A 23,032-nucleotide genomic window follows, 5' to 3' on the forward strand; every position below is an offset into this window, starting at 1 on the left:
AGAGAAAGATCCCTAGACTCAGGTGTCGCTCTAGCCTGCTCCACCTAGACGCAGACATGGTGAGAACCAATTCAAAAGCTGGGCTTTGGAAGCTATTTTCTAAGAATTTATGGCCTAATAGGTGTCAGAAAATAAAGGCCTCCAGGCCACATTCATAAAAAAAAAAGCCTCTAAAAATAGATGAATTACTTCCTGTCAATGGTCATGTGCCAAGGAAACCAAGATGAATGAGACCACATGATCTCTATCTTTAAAATCGTCAGTCTGTTATCAATGACAGGAAGCTTTCTATAATGATTAATTCTTAGACAGCTGCAGAGTCCAAACAAGCTATCACAGAGAAATGTCAAGTACTACCTGGTTTGGGACATTAAACAGCTGGACAAATCATTAGGGTTGTCTTCCTGGGGTAAAGTGAAATGATGCTTTCTTAGGTCCAGTGCTAGTTCTTCAAAAAGAGTATTGGATACAACAAAACGACCACTGGAATCAGGTAATTTATTATATGACTTATATTTCATTGCTTTATTGTTATTTTTTACTTCTTGAAGGAAGAAAAGTTTTATTTACCAAAAGTTGTACCATGTATTCCAACAGCTAATAGATGAATGCCAACCCCTCATTTCTAATCTTCTAAAAAGTAACTTAATGAGATGAATATACATTGCAGAAACAATTTGGTCTAAATATCAAAGTTTATTGAAATAAAATATAATCTATAATAAAAAATACTACAGGTGTTATTCACTGGTTACAGTTTTAAGTGTGTTAACAAACATCCAACATTTTAATCCAATAATGACACTATCCCTGTGATACAGTAACAAACATGAAATTAAATGTTGAGTAACACTGAATAATTAGAAATATTTTATACATTCCCATCTGTGCTCAATATGCCTTTTTAGGAACATCTTCCAAAAACGAAGCTTTTGAAACTTGCGTAAGACACAGTTTTTAGGATTGGTTTTAACATGATTAGCATTTAAACACCTATTTCATAGAAATTCAGATCAACCCTAAGCTAGGAAGATCTTAGAGTGTCTTTACTAATTAACGAGTCTTTTGATGACTTCATTATTTTTAAGAGTTCCTACTTTAAAAATTGTTAATTTGAGAAGCAGAGCAAGATAGAAAAAAAGAATTTCTCCATCCACTGACTGACTTCCCAATTGATTGCAACAGCCAGGACTGGGCCAGGATGAAGTCGACAAGCTGGAGCAACTTTGACTGAACCAGCATTTACATGGGATGAGCACTGCAAACTGCAGCTCAGCCCATTGCACCATAATGCCAGAATTGTTTTTTGTTTTCACAATGTCGAAATTGAAGCAGTCACGGGACAAAGAGATGAATTATTTCTAAAGTAGATAGGATATTAAGGGAAAAGAGGAAAGCTGGGGAAAAGTATAGGCACTAACACACACAGCATATGTACCTATACTCTTTGAGAGAATACAATTTTTCAGTTGACCAATCTTGGCCTGGCACGACAAGTCGTAGCAAATTCTTGACCCAATTAATCCTGATATTAAAGTGGAGGAAGAAAATGCATTTCTTTCTTACAATACTTTCTCTGCAGTCATTGTACAATTTCAATTGCTAATTCCCAAAACATGTGTCTCAATACAATTATTCTGCCAAATCCAAGGAAAAAATTCATATGCACCAGCTTTAGCAAATGACTTTCAGGGGACATCTGAAATTTCACAGGCAAAGATTATCCTTTTTGCTGACTGCTACATGACAGAGACATAATGAAAGATCTTCAAAGAAGAAATAGTAGTATTGGTCTAGTTATAACTGCAGTGTAGGGCATATCAGTTGCATGCCCTTCAGACAGGCCACTGATCTAACAACCCTAATAGGCATTGCAGTTTTTTTTTTTTTTTTAAGATTCATTTATTTATTTTCATTGGAAAGTCAGATCTACAGAGACAAAGATCCTCTGTCTGCTGGCTCACTCCCCAGGTGGCCACAATGGCCGTAACTGAGCTGATCCCAAGCCAAGAGCTTCCTCCAGGTCTCCTATGTGGGTGCTGGGTCCGAAGGTCTTGGGCTGTACTCCACTGCCTTCCCAGGACACAAGTAGGGTGCTGGAAAGTAAGTAGAGCAGCTGGGACACAAACCGCTGCCCATTCCCATTTGAGTTCTTGGCACATGCAAGGCAAGGACCCCAACGACTAGGCTACTGGGCCTGGCCAGTTTTCTTTCTTTTTAAAGCTGCAAAAATAACTGGGAGTCAAGATCATCTCCCAACCAATTCTGTTTTATGCAGTCTTGTAATCTCAGGGAAGCATTCCTGCCTCTAAAAACAGTGTTACAACGTGGACGGACATATAATTTTGAAAGGTAACAGTGACAAATTGGTAAATGATTTGAAGAAATCTTCAAAATACACTTCAGATAAAATAGAATTTTTTTTCTCTTTAAATTCAAAGCTCAGGATTTCTATTTCTGCCATATTATCTCACTACCTTTTCTGGGATATACCATGCCCTAAAAAAAAAAAAGAAAAAAAGAAAGAAAAATGTGTTAGATAGACAAATCAAAGTCTCTTCCTTCCACAGGACAATAGGACAAAGCTGAACTTGAGGCAATAGTTGAAAATTTTTTACCCTGTTTTTTTTTTAGATAAGAAAAGTGAAATTAGAAACGAGAATGTTTCATGTAAAAATATATATGTACATATCACAATTTATTAAACTCTAATAGCAGAAGCAATGGGATTAAGAGACATGCATGAATTAAAATTCAGACAGATTTGTCCTTCATGTTCCATCACGTCTATTTTGCAATTTGCTTCATCAGGAATCCTTTAACATTTGGTTTATTAAAAATGTCACCTGAGAAAAGTAACCCTAATTCTTCATTTTCCTCCAACAGTTTTAGAACAGTTGGACATCACTAACAAAAGACACTAATTTAACAGAGTTCTTACTATATTCAGACCCTTTCTGAAAGGAATTTAACTTCATATTATCAAATAACATTTTATACTACAAAAACTAATAAATAATTCCTAAAGTGGTAGTATTTGAGATCTCTAGGTAAATTCCATTTACGTAAAAACATTAATTAGCAACTTGATGCTATTGTACTTTATCCCATGGTGGGGGAGAGTATTGAGAATTTCATTGTTTTTATTCCTCAACTACTCTTATTTGAATTCTATAGTTTACAGAAGAAAAAAGCAGCTATAAGATACATTTTGGGAAGAGATGATGCCATGCTTAAAGACAATTCTATAAATTTAGACGGCATTAATAAAACTGACTTTAGACACATTACTCCATTGGAAAAAAATTTGCACATTTAAGAATAAGAGAAGTGTTAATATCTGTGATGGTTTAAGTAATACTCTATGCTTATATTACTCAAGAATGCAAAGCACTTTAAAAAAAACATTCTTCACACTTTTAAAGAGCAAATCGAGGCATAGAAAGTTTGCTCAAAGTAAAGTAGTCAGACTTTCAAATACAAAATGATCCAGGATTTTACATATCCAGTTTATTAAAATACAAATCGTAACTATTGTTTAAACCTCCATTTTATTTTATCAAAACATTAATAAGTTAAGTACTGGGTGATGTGTCAAGCCTGTAAGTGTTCCATGTTTTAAAATAACAGGTATACTAAGAGGAAAGTTAAACAAAATATTATCACTTAAAAACTGTTTTAAGCAAACAAGATCCCTTGAAGACAGTTGTGTGTTAATTTCTGCCAGCAGGATTTTACAGATGACTGCTTTGCATTGCAATATCAATACACAGTAAACAAAACTGCATTCAAATCCTTTTCCCTCTCTAGGTTTTCTGTCCCTTAGTGAACAGTCCCGAGTTTGTGATTACTGAAAATAAAATGCTACAATTTTCTGCAAGTACAAAGATTAATGTTGAGTTCAGTATATTATCTCTCATATTCACTTAGCTAAGTGAACAAGAAGTATGAGGAAGAATTCAAAACATTGTGTGCAGTGAGCAAATTTTATGAACATGAGACAATAAAAATTAGATAACTATATTACAAATCCTAATTCTAATATATGCCTCATCCAACTATCAACCTGACCTTGAAACATGGAAGACATGACTACACAAGCCCACTGAAGCAGTGTACAGCCAATGCCAAGTTTAGCTGATTCACAGTGTGTCTATATGTACATTTGTGAGTGTATTCTTAAAGCCAGGGCAAGTTTCCATATTTGTTTGAGAAACTAATAGAAGGCATGGAACCTTATTTCAGAAACACACACATAGACACACATACACACAAAGTATTTTTAAATATCAGAAATCACGACATTGATATAACGTGAATAGATTATAAAGAAAATGCTCATACTGTTAATAAAAACTGACCACTAATTCTAAGGAAGAAAGTACAGCAAACACATCCATTCCTTAATCTGCCTTTTTTGCTGGTTCTAATGTTTTAGTCCATACAAATTTGCTACATTGATAAAAATACAAGAAAATAAAGACAATAGCTCCGATTTTTTAAATATATATATATATATAATCATTAAGGACAGCAAAGTAGTATCTCTGAGAAATCCATTTGTTGTATGAACATTTGATTTTTAACCACAGTGATCAAAGTAAGCATTTTATCAATATTATTCTTGGTATATCAAACTAAATTCCAGGAATGTAAGAAAGTCTGACTTGGAAATATTACATAGAAAAGTCTGAATTAACAAACATTACATTTTTAAGGTTTTTCTTATAAGTATACATTATCTGATAGCAGTACTGCTGGTTTTGAAGGAGGTGTTCTCTTTTTTTTCCATTTATAGAGAATGCAGAATGGCAGTATTATTTTTGGAACAAAAATAAGGTCGTAAAAGATAAGAGTATCTTCTATGCATGTATTCTTCAAGGGCAATAAATAGATAAGAAAATAATTATGGAAATTATGCCTCAAATATGCTTCTTTGAATTTCAGGACTTACTATTTTGTTCTTATTAAAATATGATTTACTGTTACTATTATCTGTTAAGTTTCCTTCCTTAACCAAGAGGATATTAAGAGTAAACAGATCAACCTGCTTGAGCCCGATACAGTTCTGTAGCATATCTGATTAATTAATCAATGGCAATATCTTCAAGGTTATAATCAAGAGACAAGCCAAGTATTCTGCATCCAAATTTTATACCCCAAACAGGTTCTTGATGACTTATCGTGCTACTATAGGAAATCTTAAGACCTAATGAACTGTGTAACATAAAAGACATACAATACAGAATGACATAACAGATACAGCTTGACCTTGGATTTTTGCCTTAGAATAATTTCTTCCATAAATAAGAAGCTACTTTTTACATACAAATTCATGCTATACTTTGGGATCATGAAGAAACTGAACAACAGTCTAAAGAAATTTCAATTACAATTTTTGTAGTAACTTCTCTCCCCAAATCACAAACAAAACAAAACAAGTCTCCTAATGGATGCTCAGGTCAGGTTATGTTGTTCTTAAATAAACAAATTTATTGAGGTTTGGGATATAACTCATATAACCACTTGCAGCAGCAATAGTCTTTTCAAAAATAACTAAGACAAATATTTAAATACAAAGAAAGACTATTAATGTTTTCTAAACTATTCCTAGAAAGGCAGAAAAATATTTGTTGCCTCATAATAAAGTTAAATAAATATTCTTTCTGAATCCTATAAATATTATAAGATGCTTTGAGTATTTGGTTCCCATAAGTTTAAAAAAATGTGATTGCTTTTACATAAATTCCTCCGAATTCTTATCTAGTCTGTTTTGTTGTCTTCACTAGACCTGGAGATGATCTCATTCAGAAATGTGCTTCTTTGTTGGGATGTAATAACTATACTGAATCTCTAGCAAGAAACATGATTTGAAATATAAGGTTTAAGCTAATTCTAGAAAAAGACAGACATGGAAGTATCCGCTCTTCTACACACTTCTATTTACAAGGCCCAGCATCCACTGTGGTTTGCGTCTATATTACACACTCATCACACTGTAATCAACAGGAACTGTGGTCCAAGTTACATACATTAAAGATTTCAAAATTCCTCAAATTTCACAACACTACAAAGTCGTTAATATCTGATTTTTCATAGGTTGTAAGTATTATTAGTGTTACGCATTTTTTGCTATTGGAAAAGAAATAAAAATATCCATTTTCTATCTAAATTATATTCAAGCTCCATTATTGGTTCTCAAGATATTATCTAAAATGTACATTATTAAAGAAAGGTAAAGCTGTTCAAGGGCTGAACTAGTCCAATATATAATTAAGACTTACTTATTCCTGCTATATATATTTTTTATGTCCCTATATTAAACCCCTGGTATCTCATGGATTAGATCAACATTATTGAAAAAATTTTAGAAACTATTGTGCTAATGTTTAGATGTCAGGAAGAAATAAGACTAAATCCATTACCTCCATTCGTCGTTAGAATAGAAGATAAAATAGCTTTCTACCTGATATGAGTTATCAATGTCACTATGACACAAAAATTTGCTGTGATTTCCTTATTTGGCTACAAGTGCAGTATTTTTCATGACTGACAACACATAGCATTTCCAACTTGTAACATGAAACTCCAACTCAGAAACAGTGCATTGTGTGACTTGAAAAAGTTTGATTGTAACAAACAACCATTCCCCTGAAAAACATGAACAAAATCCATTGGGATTTCAGGCACAGACGGTATTTATCGAGTTTTCTTCCTCTCCTCCTGTGGTTTTGTTCCTCGAGACACAGAGGTGGTTCCAACAGAATCCAACATTTGTTACAAAATGACACAGCTATTTTTTTCCTTTTCTTTTTCCTTTTCTTTCTCTTTTTCCCGAGGTTCTTTTCGTTTACGTTCATTACTCCCAGATTGTCTTCCACTTGATGGAGAGGCTGGTACTAGTTGGTCCTGCTTTTAGAAAAATACATAGGAAGAAATTACCCCTAAATATTCCAAGGTGCTTAATCATAGTTATCTAGCAAGAAAACCCACGGAGTGAAAGATAGCATTAATGGACAAAGAAGCTATTAGTGTATCAAAAAATATGTTATACTACATAGTCTCTGTGTAATTGCCACTGCCATTATGGAGAGATTCCATTAATAAAGCAAGTATTCTAATACATGGAATTTCAATCAATAACACATACGATTATAATACCTGAAGCCTCAAACTGAAGAAATATTTGGTAAAGTCTAGAAAATTTTAGAAGTGACACTTTTTGTAATACATAATAATTCTTCAAAAGCTCATTAAATACCATAGTATTTTATTTATTTTTGCTTTTAAAAATATTTTAAATAATACAGAAAATTATAGAGAAAAGTTCAGTGACTACACATATGTAATAATTTTTGACATTCTGTCATATTTGCTTCATATATATGCTACATATCTATATGCACATACATTGTTTTGAGAGCAGGGTGTATATATTAACATTACATAACATAGGATTCATGACAGATTGTAAAATGAGGACAAAGTGATATTACATGAAGTATATAACTCAGTGAACACAACATTTGTAAATATCTGTGTATCAAAGAATAAGGTACCGGCACACATATATAAACTTTCACATATAAGAGAAAACATGTTGCATTTGTCTATCTGGGTTATTTCAGGTCACAAAATGATCCCTAATTTCATACAAATCTTGCAGGGTCAAACTTTCATTCTTTTTTGTGGCTGAGTAATACTACATTGTATATATATACTGCTTTTTCTTTTTCCAGCCAACCGTATGTGCTTGATGCCACATTTTTTGCCATTGTGAATAGGGCTGCAACAAACATGATAATACAGGCATCTTTTTCATATGTTGACTAAATTTCCTTTGCATGTATTTCCAGAAGTGGGATAGGCAAGTCCTGTGGTAGATCTGTTTTTAGTTTTGTGAGGAATTTCCATTACATCTTCCATAACTGTTGTATTAATGTGCATTCCCACCAACAATGAATGAAGATTCCCTCTCCTCCACATTGTCACTAGCATTTATTATCTGTGGACTTTTTGTGATAATAGCCATTCTAATGGCGCGAGATGATACCTCCTGGTGGTTCTTCTTGTATTCCCCTGATGGCTGGTGCCACGGAACATTTTTTCATATGTATGTTAGTCATCTGTATTTCTTCTTTTGAAAATTGTCTATTCACATTCTTTGATTCTTAACTCAACCGACTGCTATGTTGTTAAATTTCTTGAACTCCTTATATTCTCAACATTAATTATGGATTTTAATCCTTTATCAGATGCACAGTTTTCAAATATTTTCTCATGTTCTGTTGGTTGTTTCTTCACTCAGTTGTTTCTTTTGCTGTGCAGGAGCTTCTTAGTGTACTATATTCCCATTTGTCTATTTTTGCTTTTATTGCCTGTGCTCTTGGGGTCTTATCCAAAAAATCAATGCTTCTGCCAATGTATTGGAATGAATAAACAGATTTTTAAAAAGAGGAAAAAACTCTGGTAACTGAGTGTGTGCTAAGTGTATTCTGTAAAATAAGACAGCGTTTTGAGTAAAAAGCCAATCATAACATTGTAGGATTGAACTATTAAGCTTGAGGTACACAGTTTTGAGCTAGAGAAAGAAATGTCATGCTCATTTTAATGCTGAATTCAGTACTTAATCTCATTAGACCTTAAAAAGCGCCCTGTTTTCATGTGCATCCAAATTAGAATGACGTGTTCTGGGTTGATACGGTTAAAGATAACAGAAGGGAAATATTTTTAGATTTAATAAAATGAGATTTAACATATAAAAACCCACCTAATTGTAATATTTTCAGTTACTTAAAACATTCAAATGGGCCAACAAAGAAATGAAAGGGTGCTAACCATTGCAGAATACTTAGTATGGATCAGACATTGGGTTCAGTGCTAATCCTAGGTATTTGTTCTTTACTACAAACCTAAGACTTAAGTATTATCTTCCACTTTAGAGATAAGAAAAATGAGTTTAAAAGAAGTAGAGGACTTTGTCCAAGGTATTTCAACAAAGAAGCAAAGACAGAAGCAGGAAATGCAAATCCACATTTATCTAATTCCAAAGTCTATATTTTTTAATGGTAATATTTCCTATTGCTCTCTGGTTGAAAGGACTTTGCTCGAGTTTATTTATTTAAGCTCTTATTTATTAATTTGAGTGGAAGACAGGGAGACAGAGAGCCAGAGCTCTCAACTGCTGGCTCACTATCCCAATGCCTGTCTGATTTGGGCTTGCGAATGGACTGCAAACTCAATCCCGGTCTCCCACAAGGATGGCAGGGACACAATCCCTTGAGCCATCACCTGCTGTTTACCAGGCTCTGCATCAGCAGGAAGGTGGAGTCAGGAGACAGGAACAGGAACTGAATCCAGGCACTCTATTATTGGATGTCTTAACTATTAGGTCAAATGCTCAACCCAATGTGGCTATTTTCTTTGAAGCTTTGGAGAACTTAAAAAATGAATTTGAAAATTCTTACCATCACAGTATCAGGAGAAATAATTTTAATTAACTGAAGAATAGGATTGTTGCAACTTAGTACACAAAATACTAAGAAAACTGACACAAGATTTAACTTTTTTTTTTTTTTAAATCTCAAGCAGGAACTTCTTTACTGCTAATGCAATCCTCATGGTTAGTGATCGGAACACTGGGCTTTACCTGTGCCTGTGTGGAGGAAGCAGCGGCGGCCGCTGCTTGCTCTTGTTCTTGATAGTACTGAGAAGCCCGTCTGTCCTCTTCCTCTTGGAGTTTCTTTGCTAGTTCCAAGTCACTGATTCCTTCTGGGATTTGTTCCCAATTGATCTCTTGGCTCTGCTGTTCTTGTTGTAGAGACAGTGCCATAAGATAGTCCTAAGAAATTAAATTATAACCATCGTTAGCGATGAGATTTTTACCTAAGCATTAGTGAGTACAAATGTAGATGCTAAAGCATATAGCTATGAGGATGGCTTTAAACACATGCACATACTGCAGTTTAAATATTAAAATGAATGTTAGCAGTCTTTCCCTTGGGAAGCTATGAACTTGTTTCTGTGACACTATCATCATTCTAAATATTTTTGGAACTTATTTGAAATTTTTTCCAGAAGCAGTATATAAGGTATCACAAAAGCTTAAAAAACTGTTTTCTTGTTCAAGAAACATGTGTTTGTAGAAAATTCAAAGCAGAAAACCATCAATAAGAATGTCACAATAATATTATTACCCAGAACTACTATTAACAACTAATATAAATACACCTAGAATTTTGTATATTCTCACAAACACAAACCTCTCATTCTTTGAAACTTTCATATTACTTTCTTTCCTATTTACTCCTATAAAGGTTTTCTGTTTCTAAAAAAGTTAAGAATTTCCCAAGAATATCCACTGGATACTGTTCCAAAAGACACTTGTTTAAGTCAAAAAAGTAGCTCATCATATAGTCATACTCAATGACATAACCACTCCTTTCTCCTCCCACATAAACATTTGGATTATTTCCTATGAGAAAAAGTGGCACATGTTGGTCCTAGGTAGTACGGTCTAATTTTGCATTTACTTGATTGACAGTGAAGCACAGGCACTTTGATATAACTAAATGAAAACCTCAAAATAAGAGAATTTTAAGTAACTCAGAGACCCTGCAAAGTTCATTATCTGTGAAGACTTTATGCATTGTACCACGATTACTGACCTCAAGAATCCTCCCTAAGGTTTTTCTCTCCATTTTGTCAAGCCTTGCTCTTTACCCAAACCCCATAGTATTTATTTTTTACAGTCCCTTAAATATCATTTATTTCCCTTTTATTTGAGAGACATGGAAACAGGTGGAAAGGGATTTTCCATCTGTTGGTTCATACTTCAAATGCATCCAATAATTAGGGTTGGTCCAAGTTAAAACCTGAAGCCCAGAACCCAATTCAGGTCTCACAGCTGGGTGACAGTATCTGAACAGTTTCCTCCAAGAGCAACATTAACAGGAAGTTGAACTGGAAGCAAGGTAGCCAAAACCTGAACCAGCGACTCCAATGAGATGTGAGTATTCCAAGTGGTAAGTTCCACAGACCCACCCCATCCCATGATCTTAAATGCTGTTGCATTCTTTGCTTCTTCCATGAACACAAATCTCAGTATTTTACAATTAGATTACTATGACAGTCTATTGTTGCTTTGCCTTCATGCCCTTTGCCTTGTGTTTTTTTTTTTTTTTTAACAAATATTGGCTAGGAAAATCTTACATACTGCTCTTAAATAAACACCCTGAAATAGTCTGAAGGACAATTAGTGCACCATTACAGCCGTTTTTCAAAGAAAGAATCCTAGAGAGATAAGCATTTTCTGGAATTAAATCTTCTTTCACACACTCCCAGCATGCTTTGCAAACTGCCATTATGTAACTAAGCATATATTAGTTGTAAATACTGCCTTTGCTAGCTGGACTGCAGCATCTTTGAAGGCCAGACTGCAGGATCTATTTTTGGAACCAGGGCTGAGCTACAGTGCCAGGAGCACAACTGTTCATTTGCCAAAAGAACAGTATCTATGCTCCTAAATTATTATGGGCAAAATATGTGCCAGCTGCTTACATAGCCATATTTTGGCCCCAGTCAGAGAAAAATTCATACTTCCAATAATTAAGCATACTAGTGTCTCCAGACCTGCTCATCTATGGCAAAATCTATCTCAGTTCTACAAGAATGTTATAACCAGTAGTGGCAGTTCATGCTGCAAGTGTTGCTATTCCTTAGCTTGGACTGTACAGCTCAGAACACCCAGCAACTCATCACCCACGCATACTATCTTCTAAACTCCCTCTTTTCTGCTTTTTTCTGATTAGTCAAAATATACCTCAAATGTGTGCTCCTTTCTACCTCCCAAGCCATCATTACTTCTTTGTTAGACTGATGGTCTCCATTTTCATCCTTATTATGGATTGAACATACCTAAGGGGGTCCCCCAAAGTTTATATTAGAAGCTTGGTTCACAGTGTGGCGATGTGGAAAGGTAGGTCCTTTAAGAGGTAGAGTCAAGAGGGAAGTTCCTTGGGCAACTTGGACAAGTACTCAGGGCCTGTGATACAGCAGCCCCTTTGGTTTCCTGTTTAAGAGATGTGATATACTCTTCCCACATGTCCTTCCACTGTTGTGATGCTTCGCATGGTTAGGCTCTCACCAGGGGCCCAGTCAATAGCAGTCATGGACTTTAAATTATAAGAAATCTGAGGGAAATAAATCTCTCTCTCGTTTTTTAAAAGATTTGTTTATTTTTATTGGAAAGGCAGATATACAGAGAGGCTGAGAGACAGACAGGAAGATCTTCCATCCATTTGTTCACTCCCCAAGTGGCTGCAACAGCTGGAGCTGAGCCAATCTGATGCCAGGAGCCTAGGAGCTTCCTCTGGGTCTCCCACGTGGGTGCAGGGTCCCAAAGTATTGGGCCGTCCTCGACTGCTTTCCCAGGCCACAAGCAGGGAGTTGGATGGGAAGTGGGACTGCTGGGATTAAAACCAGCGCCCATACGGGATCCCAGTGAGTTCAAGGCAAGGACTTTAACCGCTACGCCATAGCACCTGGCCCTAAATCTCTTTTCTTTATGAAGTTAACCTACTGTAGGTATTTTGTTACAGTAAAAACAAACAAACAAAAATCAGACTAGTTTATTTGCTATGTATTCTTTACATAGGTTATTTTAAAAATAGAAAGTAGATCATATTATTTCCATGTAACAATGTTAGCACAGTTTTCCTATGGTAATTAGAGTAAATTCCACACTCCCTTCCATGACTTTCACAATTCTATATTATCTAAGCATATATATGTGTGTGTGTCTCTGTGTGGTTGTATAGATGTATATTTATCCATATATGTATCTAAATATGTGCATCTATATGTGTGTGTATATGTGTGTGTGTGTATATATGTGTGTGTGTATATATATATATATATATATATATAGAGAGAGAGAGAGAGAGAGAGAGAGAGAAACACAGATAGATACAGATAGATATCCAGCTGTGGGCAACTGCCTAGGTTGCCTTGTACCTAGGCAAGTAAACTGCTGGGAGAAAAGCAGCCAAAAACTGCTGGGCATTCTAAGCCTGGTTAATGCCAAATTTGTTAACTATATCAATGTGCCAGAATAGTTGCTTAATTTTTTTTTTTTTTCAAGATATGTGGGGAAGGTAGAGAATGCTGGGCTGGGACATACCACCCCAGTCCCAGGTGGGAGAGCTGCAGATTGCCTGGGGAAAGGGGTCTAGGGAATGTATTGGATTGAGAGTGGCAGAGGGTATGTTTGATAGGGGAAGCTTTTGGGGACTTCCACAGACCAGGCCACTGCACATGCAAGTAGGCAAGGAAGCTGAAATGGAGTGGTACAGAGGAGGAAAACTGGAGGGCATGTCTGGGCCAAGCCAAGGCACCTGCCCATGTTGGAGACCTGGGCTACTCTGGGCTAAACTAAGTAGCATCACCCACTGCCTGCTGGGGCTTGCAAAAGCTGGGGCTGTGGGGTATGCCCAGCTGGGCTAGGCTGTAGCATCCACTGCCACATATGAAAGCAAGTACAGGGTGTGGGCCACAGCCAGCTAAGCTAGGCTGCAATATCTACCAGTGAGAGCTAAGAATGAAGGTGGGACATGTCAGCCTGGGTTGAAGCACATACCAGCATGCACATAATCTGGGGTGGGAAAGCACCTACTAGGGGAACTTTGGGTACTCCCCTACGGTGTAGTTCCACTGGTGAGTATGACAGCCTTGGCTGGGGACAGTCCAGGCTGTGCAGATCCTCAGCACCACTGACATGTGCATGCATGGCTTGAGTCTTCTGAGTGGAACAGGCTTGGTAGGGGAACTTAGAGAACCCCATTGTAAGGCTGCAACTCCTGCCAGTGAGTTTGAGTGCTGGGCTTAGGCCACACTGGGCTGTAGCATGTGTTGGCATACATGTGGGCCAGGCCTGGGTACACACTGGACTGGAGAAGTACACAGCATGCACTGGCACAAGTGAGAGCAATGACAGGGTACAAGTCAGACCAGGTTGGATCACAACATCCACCAATTCACACATGAGGGTTGGGGATGGGTCAGGCTGGTCAGGCTGCTGCATCCACTGGCCAATGCAGAATGAAGGGAGGTCATCTCAGATTAGTCCGCAATGCCCACTGGCACAGGCAAGACCTACACAGACCTCCATGTGAGCAGGCCATGTAAAGGAATTGTGGGCACTCCTGTGGTAGGCCACAACACCCAGTGGCGAGCATGAGAAACAGGGCTGGCAGTTGGTCAGGCTGGTCAAGGGGACAGAGTAGCCAGGTCATTTGAGCAAGCAGGGATGTTGAGTGCCTCCTCAGAGGATGAAAAGCAGAACACGTTGGACCACTCTCCTGGCCAAATCTTGCAACATGTTTCTGCGCCTGGAGATGCACTAAGGTGATTTGGTCAGCCAATAGACCTTAGAAAGATCTTCTTAACTCTGTTGTAATGAAATCGATGATGTCTCAAAAGTATTAAAATCATTCAAGTAACATCCTAGGAATATCTTTCTCTACATTTGAGTCTCTAAGGTGACATTAAGTGATTGTCCCTCATCCCCGCTGCTGATGTAGTTTGACAACAAGGAGTGCTCCCACTACCTGCTCCTGCCATGCAGACACAGGAGAAAACAAAATTGAAGCACCTGTCCCACCCACTTTCATCCATACCTGACCCTCCCCAACCCTAATCAGAAGCTTACATAGGTGTGCATCACTCTCAACTATGTAAACAATATTGAAAATAATATTTAAAAAAAAGATATAGACACATACATTAGGAAGTATCAAGAAAATTTCACAAATATGTTAATGAATGAATCTTTGGTTCTAAAGTTTTAGATAACTGAATTCACATTTGAAATGAACTATCATTTTGGGGCCAGCACTGTGGCATAACAGGTTAAGCTGCGGCCTACAAGGCTGGCACCCTATAAGGTTACCACTTTAAGTCCTGGCTGCTCCATTGTCAATTCAGCTTCCCTGCTGATTCACCTGGCAAAGCAGCAGAAGATGGCCCAAGTGCTTGGGTCCCTACACTTTCATGGAAGACTGGAATGAAGTTTCTCATTCCTGGCCTCAGTTTGGCCCAGCCCTACCCATTATGGCCAGTTTTAGGGAGGGAACCAATCAATGCAGGGAAGACATCTCTATTCCTCCTTTTCTGTCTCTGTAATTCTGCCTTTAAAATAAAGAAACTTTAAAACAACAACAAGGAATTACCATTCTAAACAATATGAAGAAGACAGAACAAATGTACCTGGTCTATCTGGTCTTGTTGTCCTTTGTATACAGTTTCAGGATCTGAAGGAGGCCGCAGACGAAATTCTGAGTCACAGAAATTTCCATCACCATCTACATTGTGTAGACTTTCCCAAACGATTTTTTCTTCAGTAAGAAACCCCTGATCAGTTACCAACAAATACAGCTGACCCTTAATAACAAATGACAAAAAAGGAATATTATTAGATTGATCAAAATTAGTTACTGTATTTAAATAAATTTTTATAGCCTTTATACCTAGAGTATATTAATTATTCATACTAGGTCTGCCCAACATATAAAACAGACCAAGCGCTATCTTATTGCTCCTCATCTACTGTCTCTGAATGGAGTTTATAATTGGCACATTACAGCATTGTGAAAAAGTTTTTTTTCCTTTGGCATGTTCAACTAATATATGACTTAAAAACAGTACTGGGGTTTATAGCTTCATGTCAGAAGATAGAAAATTATAAAAGATCCTAAATATTACATCTGATGACAAATAGGACACAGTCACAAAAAGGTTATCACATTGCCTATTCTTGTAAGACTCACATGACTCAAATTTGGTTTTCCTTCCTCTACCATTAGTTGCCCTCGTTTTACACACCAACAGTACTCTGTACCTACTTTTATAATGGACTAACCACCTGGTGCTAATGACTGTTTTATAACCTTTCCTTCCTGTACTGTATTTCAACATCTCTGTATCTCTGGAGTTAGTATAGAGTTTATTATAAAGTTTGAATTTAAGCATTTAATAAATCAATTAACTTTTATTACAAGTACAGTCACAGGATTCAGCACTTGATTTTTTTCAGGTGTTATTTCTTTTTTTTTTTTTTAAAGATTTATTTTTATTACAAAGTCAGATATACAGAGAGGAGGAGAGAAAGAGAGGAAGATCTTCCGTCCGATGATTCACTCCCCAAGTGAGCCGCAACGGGCCGATGCGCGCCGATCCAAAGCTGGGAACCAGGAACCTCTTCCGGGTTTCCCACACGGGTGCAGGGTCCCAATGCATTGGGCCGTCCTCGACTGCTTTCCCAGGCCACAAGCAGGGAGCTGGATGGGAAGTGGAGCTGCCGGGATTAGAACCGGCGCCCATATGGGATTCCTGGCATGCAAGGCGAGGACTTTAACCACTATGCTATCAGGCTGGGCCCTCAGGTGTTATTTCTATCTTAATAAACTTTACCAGGGATAAACTTTACATTTGTAATCCTGGTAAAGTTTATTAAGAGTTTGTATACCACTTTTGTATTCAGAATTGACAGACATAACTTTTTGCTACTTGTTGAGTTCGCTTGGTTAATATGGTGTTTACTACTGGCCAAGGATAGTATTTTTCATGTTCACTCTTAAAATACACAACTGATTTTTAATAATTAAGAGTAAGAAATTCTTGTGGGCCTGGTACAGTAGCTTAGTAGGCTAATCCTCTTTCTGAAGCACTGATGCCCCATTGGATGCTGGTTGGAGTCCCAGTTGTTCAACTTCCTTTTTTTTTTTTTTTTTTTTATTATATATACAGAGAGGAGGAGAGACAGAGAGGAAGATCTTCCATCCGATGATTCACCCCCCAAGTGAGCCGCAACGGCCGGTGCTGTGCCGCTCCAAAGCTGGGAACCTGGAACCTCTTCCCCCAGGTCTCCCACATGGGTGCAGGGTCCCAATGCATTGGGCCGTCCTTGACTGCTTTTCCCAGGCCACAAGCAGGGAGCTGGATGGGAAGTGGAGCTTCCGGGATTAGAACCGGCGCCCATATGGGTTCCCGGGGCGTTCAAGGCTAGGACTTTAGCCGCTAGGCCACACTGCCGGGCCCCTCAACTTCCAATTCCAAACCTGCTAAGAGCTTGAAAAAGCAGTGGAGGATGGCGTCATACCTTGGGTCCCTACATACATGTGAGAGACCTGGAAGACAGTACTGGCTCACAGCTTTAGATTGGTCCAGCTCTGGCTATTGTGGCCATTTGGGGACTGAATCAGTAGATGCAAGATCTCTCTCTGTTGCTTCCTGACAACGACTTTCAAGTAAAAAAAAAAAGTCTTAAAAATAAATTATTGTAAGAGTTGATGATGTTCACAGCAGAATTAACTGAGTAAATTTTGAAGAATTTGGTGTTGTGGTGTAGCTGGTGAGGTGAACTCCGGTGATTAGGCATGCCATATGGGCACTGATGCATTTCCTGGCTGCTCCACTTCCAATCCAGCTCCTGTTAATGTCCTAGGAAAAGTAACGGAAGATGGCCCAAATGCTTGGGCTCCTGCCACCCTCATGAGAGGCCTATATGAAACTCCGGGCTTTGGCCAAGCCCAGTCCTAGACATAATGGCCATCTGTGGAGTGAACTGGCAGATAAAATCTCTATCTTCCTCTCCCTCTGTAACTCTTACTTTCAGAAACACGAATAAAATCTTAAAAACCCAAGAAATTATTTTTTATTATTTACTAAATGATCTTTTTAAGGAAGTCTTATATAGTTGATTAGATCATTAATCCCAACAAAAGTACCTGTAATCTGTGATACCTACCCTTTGCACAATGTACTTCCATAGAAATAAATCAGTGAATATTATTTTTTTTCTATTTTTTTATTAAATTTATTCATTAATTACATTATGTTGTAATTACATAGAATCTGGGATTCTCCCCCCCGAATATTATTTTTTTAAAGATCGATTTGTTTTTATTGCAAAGTCACATATATATATAGGAGAGACAGAGAGGAAAATCTTTTGTCTGATGATTCACTCTCCGAGTGGCTGCTACAGTCAGAGCTGAGCTGATCTGAAGCCAGGAGCCAGGAGCTGTTTGAGGTCTCTCCCATGGGTGCAGGGTCCCAAGACTTTGGGCCATCTTCGACTGCTATCCCAGGCCACAAGCAAGGAGCTGGATGGGAAGCAGGACTGCTGGGATTAGAACCAGTGCCCATATGGGATCTGAGCGCATTGCAGGTGAGGATTTTAGTTACTAGGCCACTGTGCTGGGCCCAATCAGTAATTATTTGTGTAATTATTTAGCATCTGTCACTTGCCAAAGTGGGCAGTTCTGAAATGGCAAGATTCACAGCTGCCTTGCTCATGGCCATGGTCTTGGCAGGTGGCAGAATACTCAAGATAATTTGTGTTCAACAATTTTTGTTATTTGAATGAAAACATTCTGAACATTAAAGAGCCAGGAAAGCAAGTTCATTTAATAGTATTTACCAAACAGCAATGATTTTAACTCTAAAATCCTTTGGTCTGAGATTTCTGAAAGTATGGATATTCTGGACGCTTATCTAAAGTTCACATGACTATTGCTATAACTAAGATAGAAACAGGACAGCTAGGGCTTTGTGGAATTCTCACATAAAGAAATATCATTTCATAATAGCTCTACATAACTCATTAAAATGTGAAAGAATATATGAAGACATGTTTTATGCCTTTAATAAGCTACTTCCTTTTAGAAAAAGGCATTTTCATGGCAAGAGAGCAGCTACTAAGGTACTAATCAATAGGGACTAAAAGATAATAACATCTCCCATAACAGCTACACTATGGTTAAAGCAGTGGTGAGAGACACAGAGAGAGAGAATGAGGCAACGGCTCAACTGGCCAATCCGCTGTCTGCAAGTGCTGGCATCCCATACGGGTGCCAGTTTGTGTCCTAGCTGCTCTTCTATCCATTCAGCTCCCTATTAATGGCCTGGGGAAGCCATGGAGGATGACCCAAGGCTTAGGACCCTGGGATGTATGGGAGATCTAGAAGAAACTCCTGGCTCCTGGCTTCAGATAGTCTCAGCCCTGGTCATTGTGGCCACCTGGGGAGTGAACCAGCAGAAGGAAGACCTCTAGCTCTTGGTTTCTCCTGCTAAAATCTACCTTTCAAACAGAAAAAATAAATCTTTAAAAAAAAAAAAAAACCAATGGTCTGGGAATCTGAAATCTGAGCTGCAAATTAAAATAATTGGGGGAGTATTTTAAAATATCAATGCTCAGGATCCTCCTAGGAATTTGAAGACAAGTGAATTGGAAAGGTTCGGGTACATGTGTTTTTTAAAAAGCTCCACAGGTAGTAACAGCATATAATCTGTGTTGAGAACTGCTTATTCTTTTAAATATTTGAAAGAGTAATAGAAAGAGGGGGAGAAAAATTTCTACCCAGTGCTTCAAATCACAAATGGGCATAATAACTGGAGCTGGGCTGGGTATAAACCAGAGGCCTGGAACTCCACTCAGGCCACCAACATGGATGGTGGGGGCAAAAGTACTTAGCTCATGTTCTCGCTTTCCCAGGTATACTATCAGGGAGCTGAACTGCATGTGGAAAAACTAGGACTTGACTCGTACTGATACTGGGTGCTGGCAGCTTAACTCACTGTGCCACAATGCTCCCCTGAGAACTGCTATTTAAAACAATAGTACATACATACATACATAAAACAAAAAAATTTATTTGAAAGGCAGAGTGACAGACACACAGAGCTCTTCCACCCACTAGGTCACTCCCAAATGACCGCAAACAGCCAAAGCTGGGTCAGTCCAAAGCCAGAAATCAAGAGCTTCTGAGTCTCCCACATGGGTGTAGGGGCTCAAGCACTTAGGTCATCTTGTGTTGTTTTCCCAGGCACATTAGCAGAAAGCTGGATAGGAAGGGGAGTAATCAGGAACTGAACCTGAACTCACGTGAGATGCATGTGCTACAGACAAAGGCTTAACTTGCTAACCACAGTGCTGGCCTCCTATTTTTTTGTTTTGGATTCATTTTATTTGCTTGAAAAGTAGAGTCATAAGGAGAAGAAGAGACAGAGGGGAAAAGAGGGAGAATGAGAGATCTTCTATCCACACGTTCACTCCCAAAGAACCAGGGATTTCTTCTGGGTCTTCCAGACTGGTGCAGGGACCCTAAGCACTTGGGCCATCCGCCCACTGCTTTTCTAGGCACATTAGCAAGGAGATGGATTGAAAATGGAACAGCTGGGACTCAAACTGTAAATTAAAAATGGAGCAGCTGGTACACTGTAAATCTGACTTTCCAATAAAAAAAAAATAAATCTTAAAAAAAAAAAAAAAAAAAAGAGGGCCCGGCGCAATAGTGTAGTGGTTAAGGTCCTCGCTTTGAACGTGCCGGGATCCCATATGGGGGCTGGTTCTAATCCCAGCAGCTCCACTTCCCATCCAGCTCCCTGCTTGTGGCCTGGGAAAGAAGTCAAGGGTGGCCCAGAGCACTGGGACCCTGCACCCGTGTGGGAGACTTGGAAAGAAGTTCCTGGCTCCTGGTTCAGCACTTGGCCGGCTCAGCATCGGTTGTTGCGGCTACTTGGGGAGTGAATCATCGGACAGAAGATCTTCCTTTCTGTCTCTCCTCCTCTCTGTACATCTGCCTTTTCCATAAAAATAACTAAATCTTTGAAGAATAATAAATAAAAAATAAAAAGAAATAAAAGGCAGATCAGGTTTACAGATAGAAGGGGAGAGAGAGAAAGACCTTCCATCCACTGGTTTACTCCCAAAGTGGCTGCGACGGCCAGAGTTCAGCCTATCTGAAGCCAGGAGCTTCTTCCAGGTCTCCCATGCGAGTGCAGGATACCAAGGCTTTGGGCCATCCTCGACTGCTTTCCCAGGCCACAGGCAGGGAGCTGGATGGGAAGTGGAGCAGTCGAAATAGAAACTGGTGCCCATATGGGATCCTGGAACATGCAAGATGATACAGTCACTGAACTATCGAGCAGGGCCCCGAAGTCAATATTTTAAATGCCTCCAAGAAGATGGATGGAATGTGAATAAGCAAATATATCCCAAGTATGGGACAAGAAGATGACATGACAGTAAAGGTACAGCAGTGAGAAAGCATGATGTATGTACAGAAACAGAAAATTATCAGTAAGTAGATACAAACCATTTTGTATTTTTAATAAAGATTTATTTGCTATTATTTTTAAGATTTACAATGAGAAGGAGAGACAGAAAGATCTTCCATCCTCTGGTTCATTCCCCATGTGGCCGCAATGGTCAGAGCTGAGCTGATCTGAAGCCAAGAGCCATGAGCTTCTTCTAGGTTTCCCACGTGGCTGCAGGGTCCCAAGGCTTTTGGCCATCCTTGACTGCTTTCCTAGGACACAAGTAGGGAGCTGGGTGGGAAGTGGAGCAGCTGAGATTAGAACTAGCGACCATTTGGGATACCAGATCATTCAAAGCGAGAACCTGAGCCATTAGGCTACCGTGCCAGGCCTGATACAAACCATTTTGACTGAAGGAAAGTGTTGACATGGAGGAACAGAAAATCATGTTTTTTATTTTTTCATTTTTACCCTCTAGGATTAGGTGTTACTAGACATTTTTTGTATCATAGATATAAGACCAGTATTCTACCATAGAAATCGAATTAAGCGTTGATATACATGTGAAATTTTTCAGACGTAAAAACTGAAGAGATGAAGTCAGTCCCATGGCATAGCCAAGCCTTTGCCTGTGGCACCAATACTCCTTATGAACACTAGTTCAAGTCTCAGCTGCTCCACTACCAGTCAAGCTCCTTCCTGCTAATGCCCTGGGAAAGCAGCAGGGCATGACCCAAGTCCTTGGATCCCTGCACCCATGTAGGAGATTCAAAAGAAGCTCCTGGTTCCTCACTCTTGGATCCTGGCCTCAGATCGGTTCAGCTTTGTCCACTTTGACCACCTGGAGTGCAAACTCATGAATGGAAGATTTCTTTATCTTTCTCCTTTTCTCCGTAATTCTGCCTTTCAAATAAAAAATGATAAATAAGCGTTTTAAAAAATAAAACTAGATCAATGCAAGATATTGAAAAATGATAATTTGATAATTTTTTCAAATACTTACAAATGACAATGTAACAACAATTTAAAACCAGTGATCATTGTAATAACAGAAAATACTAACACAAGGATAAATATTTCCTTTAATACTAAAATATAAATAACTGTCGCTTGAAGTCAGCTTGGTTTGTGGCTGGCATTGTAGCGTGACTGCTAAAGCTGCTGCCTGCGATGCCAGCATCTCAGACGGCATTGGTTTGTTTTCCAGCTGTTTGATGTCCAATCCAGTTTCCTACTAAAACCTGGGAAAAGCAGAGCAAGATTGCCCAAGGCGCCTGCCACCCATGTAGGAGAGCTACATGAAGCTCCTGGTTCTGGCTTCTCCCAACCACAGCCATGTGGCCATCTGGGGATTAAAGCACAGAACAGAAGATTGCTCCCTGGCTCTATCTCTTTCTCTCTTTGTAACTCTTTCAAATAAATAAATCTTTAAAAAAAGAAAAAGACAGGAAGAAAGGATCATCTTAACTCTAACCCTAGAGTTTACATTTTTTTCTTAGAAAATAATTCCTCTAATTGCAATATTCTATGAAAATAACCTGGCATGATGGCTCAGTGGCGAAATCCTTGCCTTGCAAGCACCAGGATTCCATGTCTGTGCCAGTTTCTGTCCCATGTGCTCCACTTCTCATCCAGCTCCCTGTTTGTAGCCTGGGAAAGCAGTAGAAGATGGCCCAAAGCTTTGGGACCCTGCACTGCATGACACACCCAGAAGCTCCTGGCTCATGGCTTTGGATCAGCTCAGCTCTGGCCATTGCAGTCACTTGGTAAGTGAACTAGCAGACCGAAGCTCTGTCTCTCTTTCTCACTATAAATCTGCCTTTCAAATAAAAATAAATATTTTTTTAAAAAAAGAACATAAGACTTAATAATAAAAGAATAACCACCCAATAAAAGAAAAATTAATTTAAGGTCAGTTGTTGACCATCGTATCTTT

General features: G+C 38.5%; 1 protein-coding gene across 4 annotated transcripts in view; it reads right to left on the reverse strand.

The window, feature by feature from the left end:
• The window catches only part of MINDY2 (MINDY lysine 48 deubiquitinase 2), a 90,671-nt gene that overhangs the window by 596 nt on the left and 67,043 nt on the right, over nucleotides 1-23,032 (reverse strand). Inside the window, exons 7-9 of one of the 4 annotated variants that reach the window (XM_004578043.2) lie at nucleotides 15,265-15,438; nucleotides 9,650-9,841; nucleotides 6,407-6,909 (exon numbers count right to left, since the gene is read on the reverse strand). In XM_004578043.2, the coding sequence (XP_004578100.2) occupies nucleotides 6,778-6,909; nucleotides 9,650-9,841; nucleotides 15,265-15,438 (498 nt within the window). In that variant the 3' untranslated portion in view covers nucleotides 6,407-6,777. Of the gene's footprint in view, nucleotides 1-6,406; nucleotides 6,913-6,939; nucleotides 8,416-9,649; nucleotides 9,842-15,264; nucleotides 15,439-23,032 lie in introns of those variants that run through there. The other 3 variants (XM_004578042.2, XM_058665783.1, XM_058665782.1) reach the window with 3 other exon arrangements.

Source organism: Ochotona princeps, chromosome 6 (assembly GCF_030435755.1).
Source record: "Ochotona princeps isolate mOchPri1 chromosome 6, mOchPri1.hap1, whole genome shotgun sequence".
NCBI lineage: Eukaryota > Metazoa > Chordata > Mammalia > Lagomorpha > Ochotonidae > Ochotona > Ochotona princeps.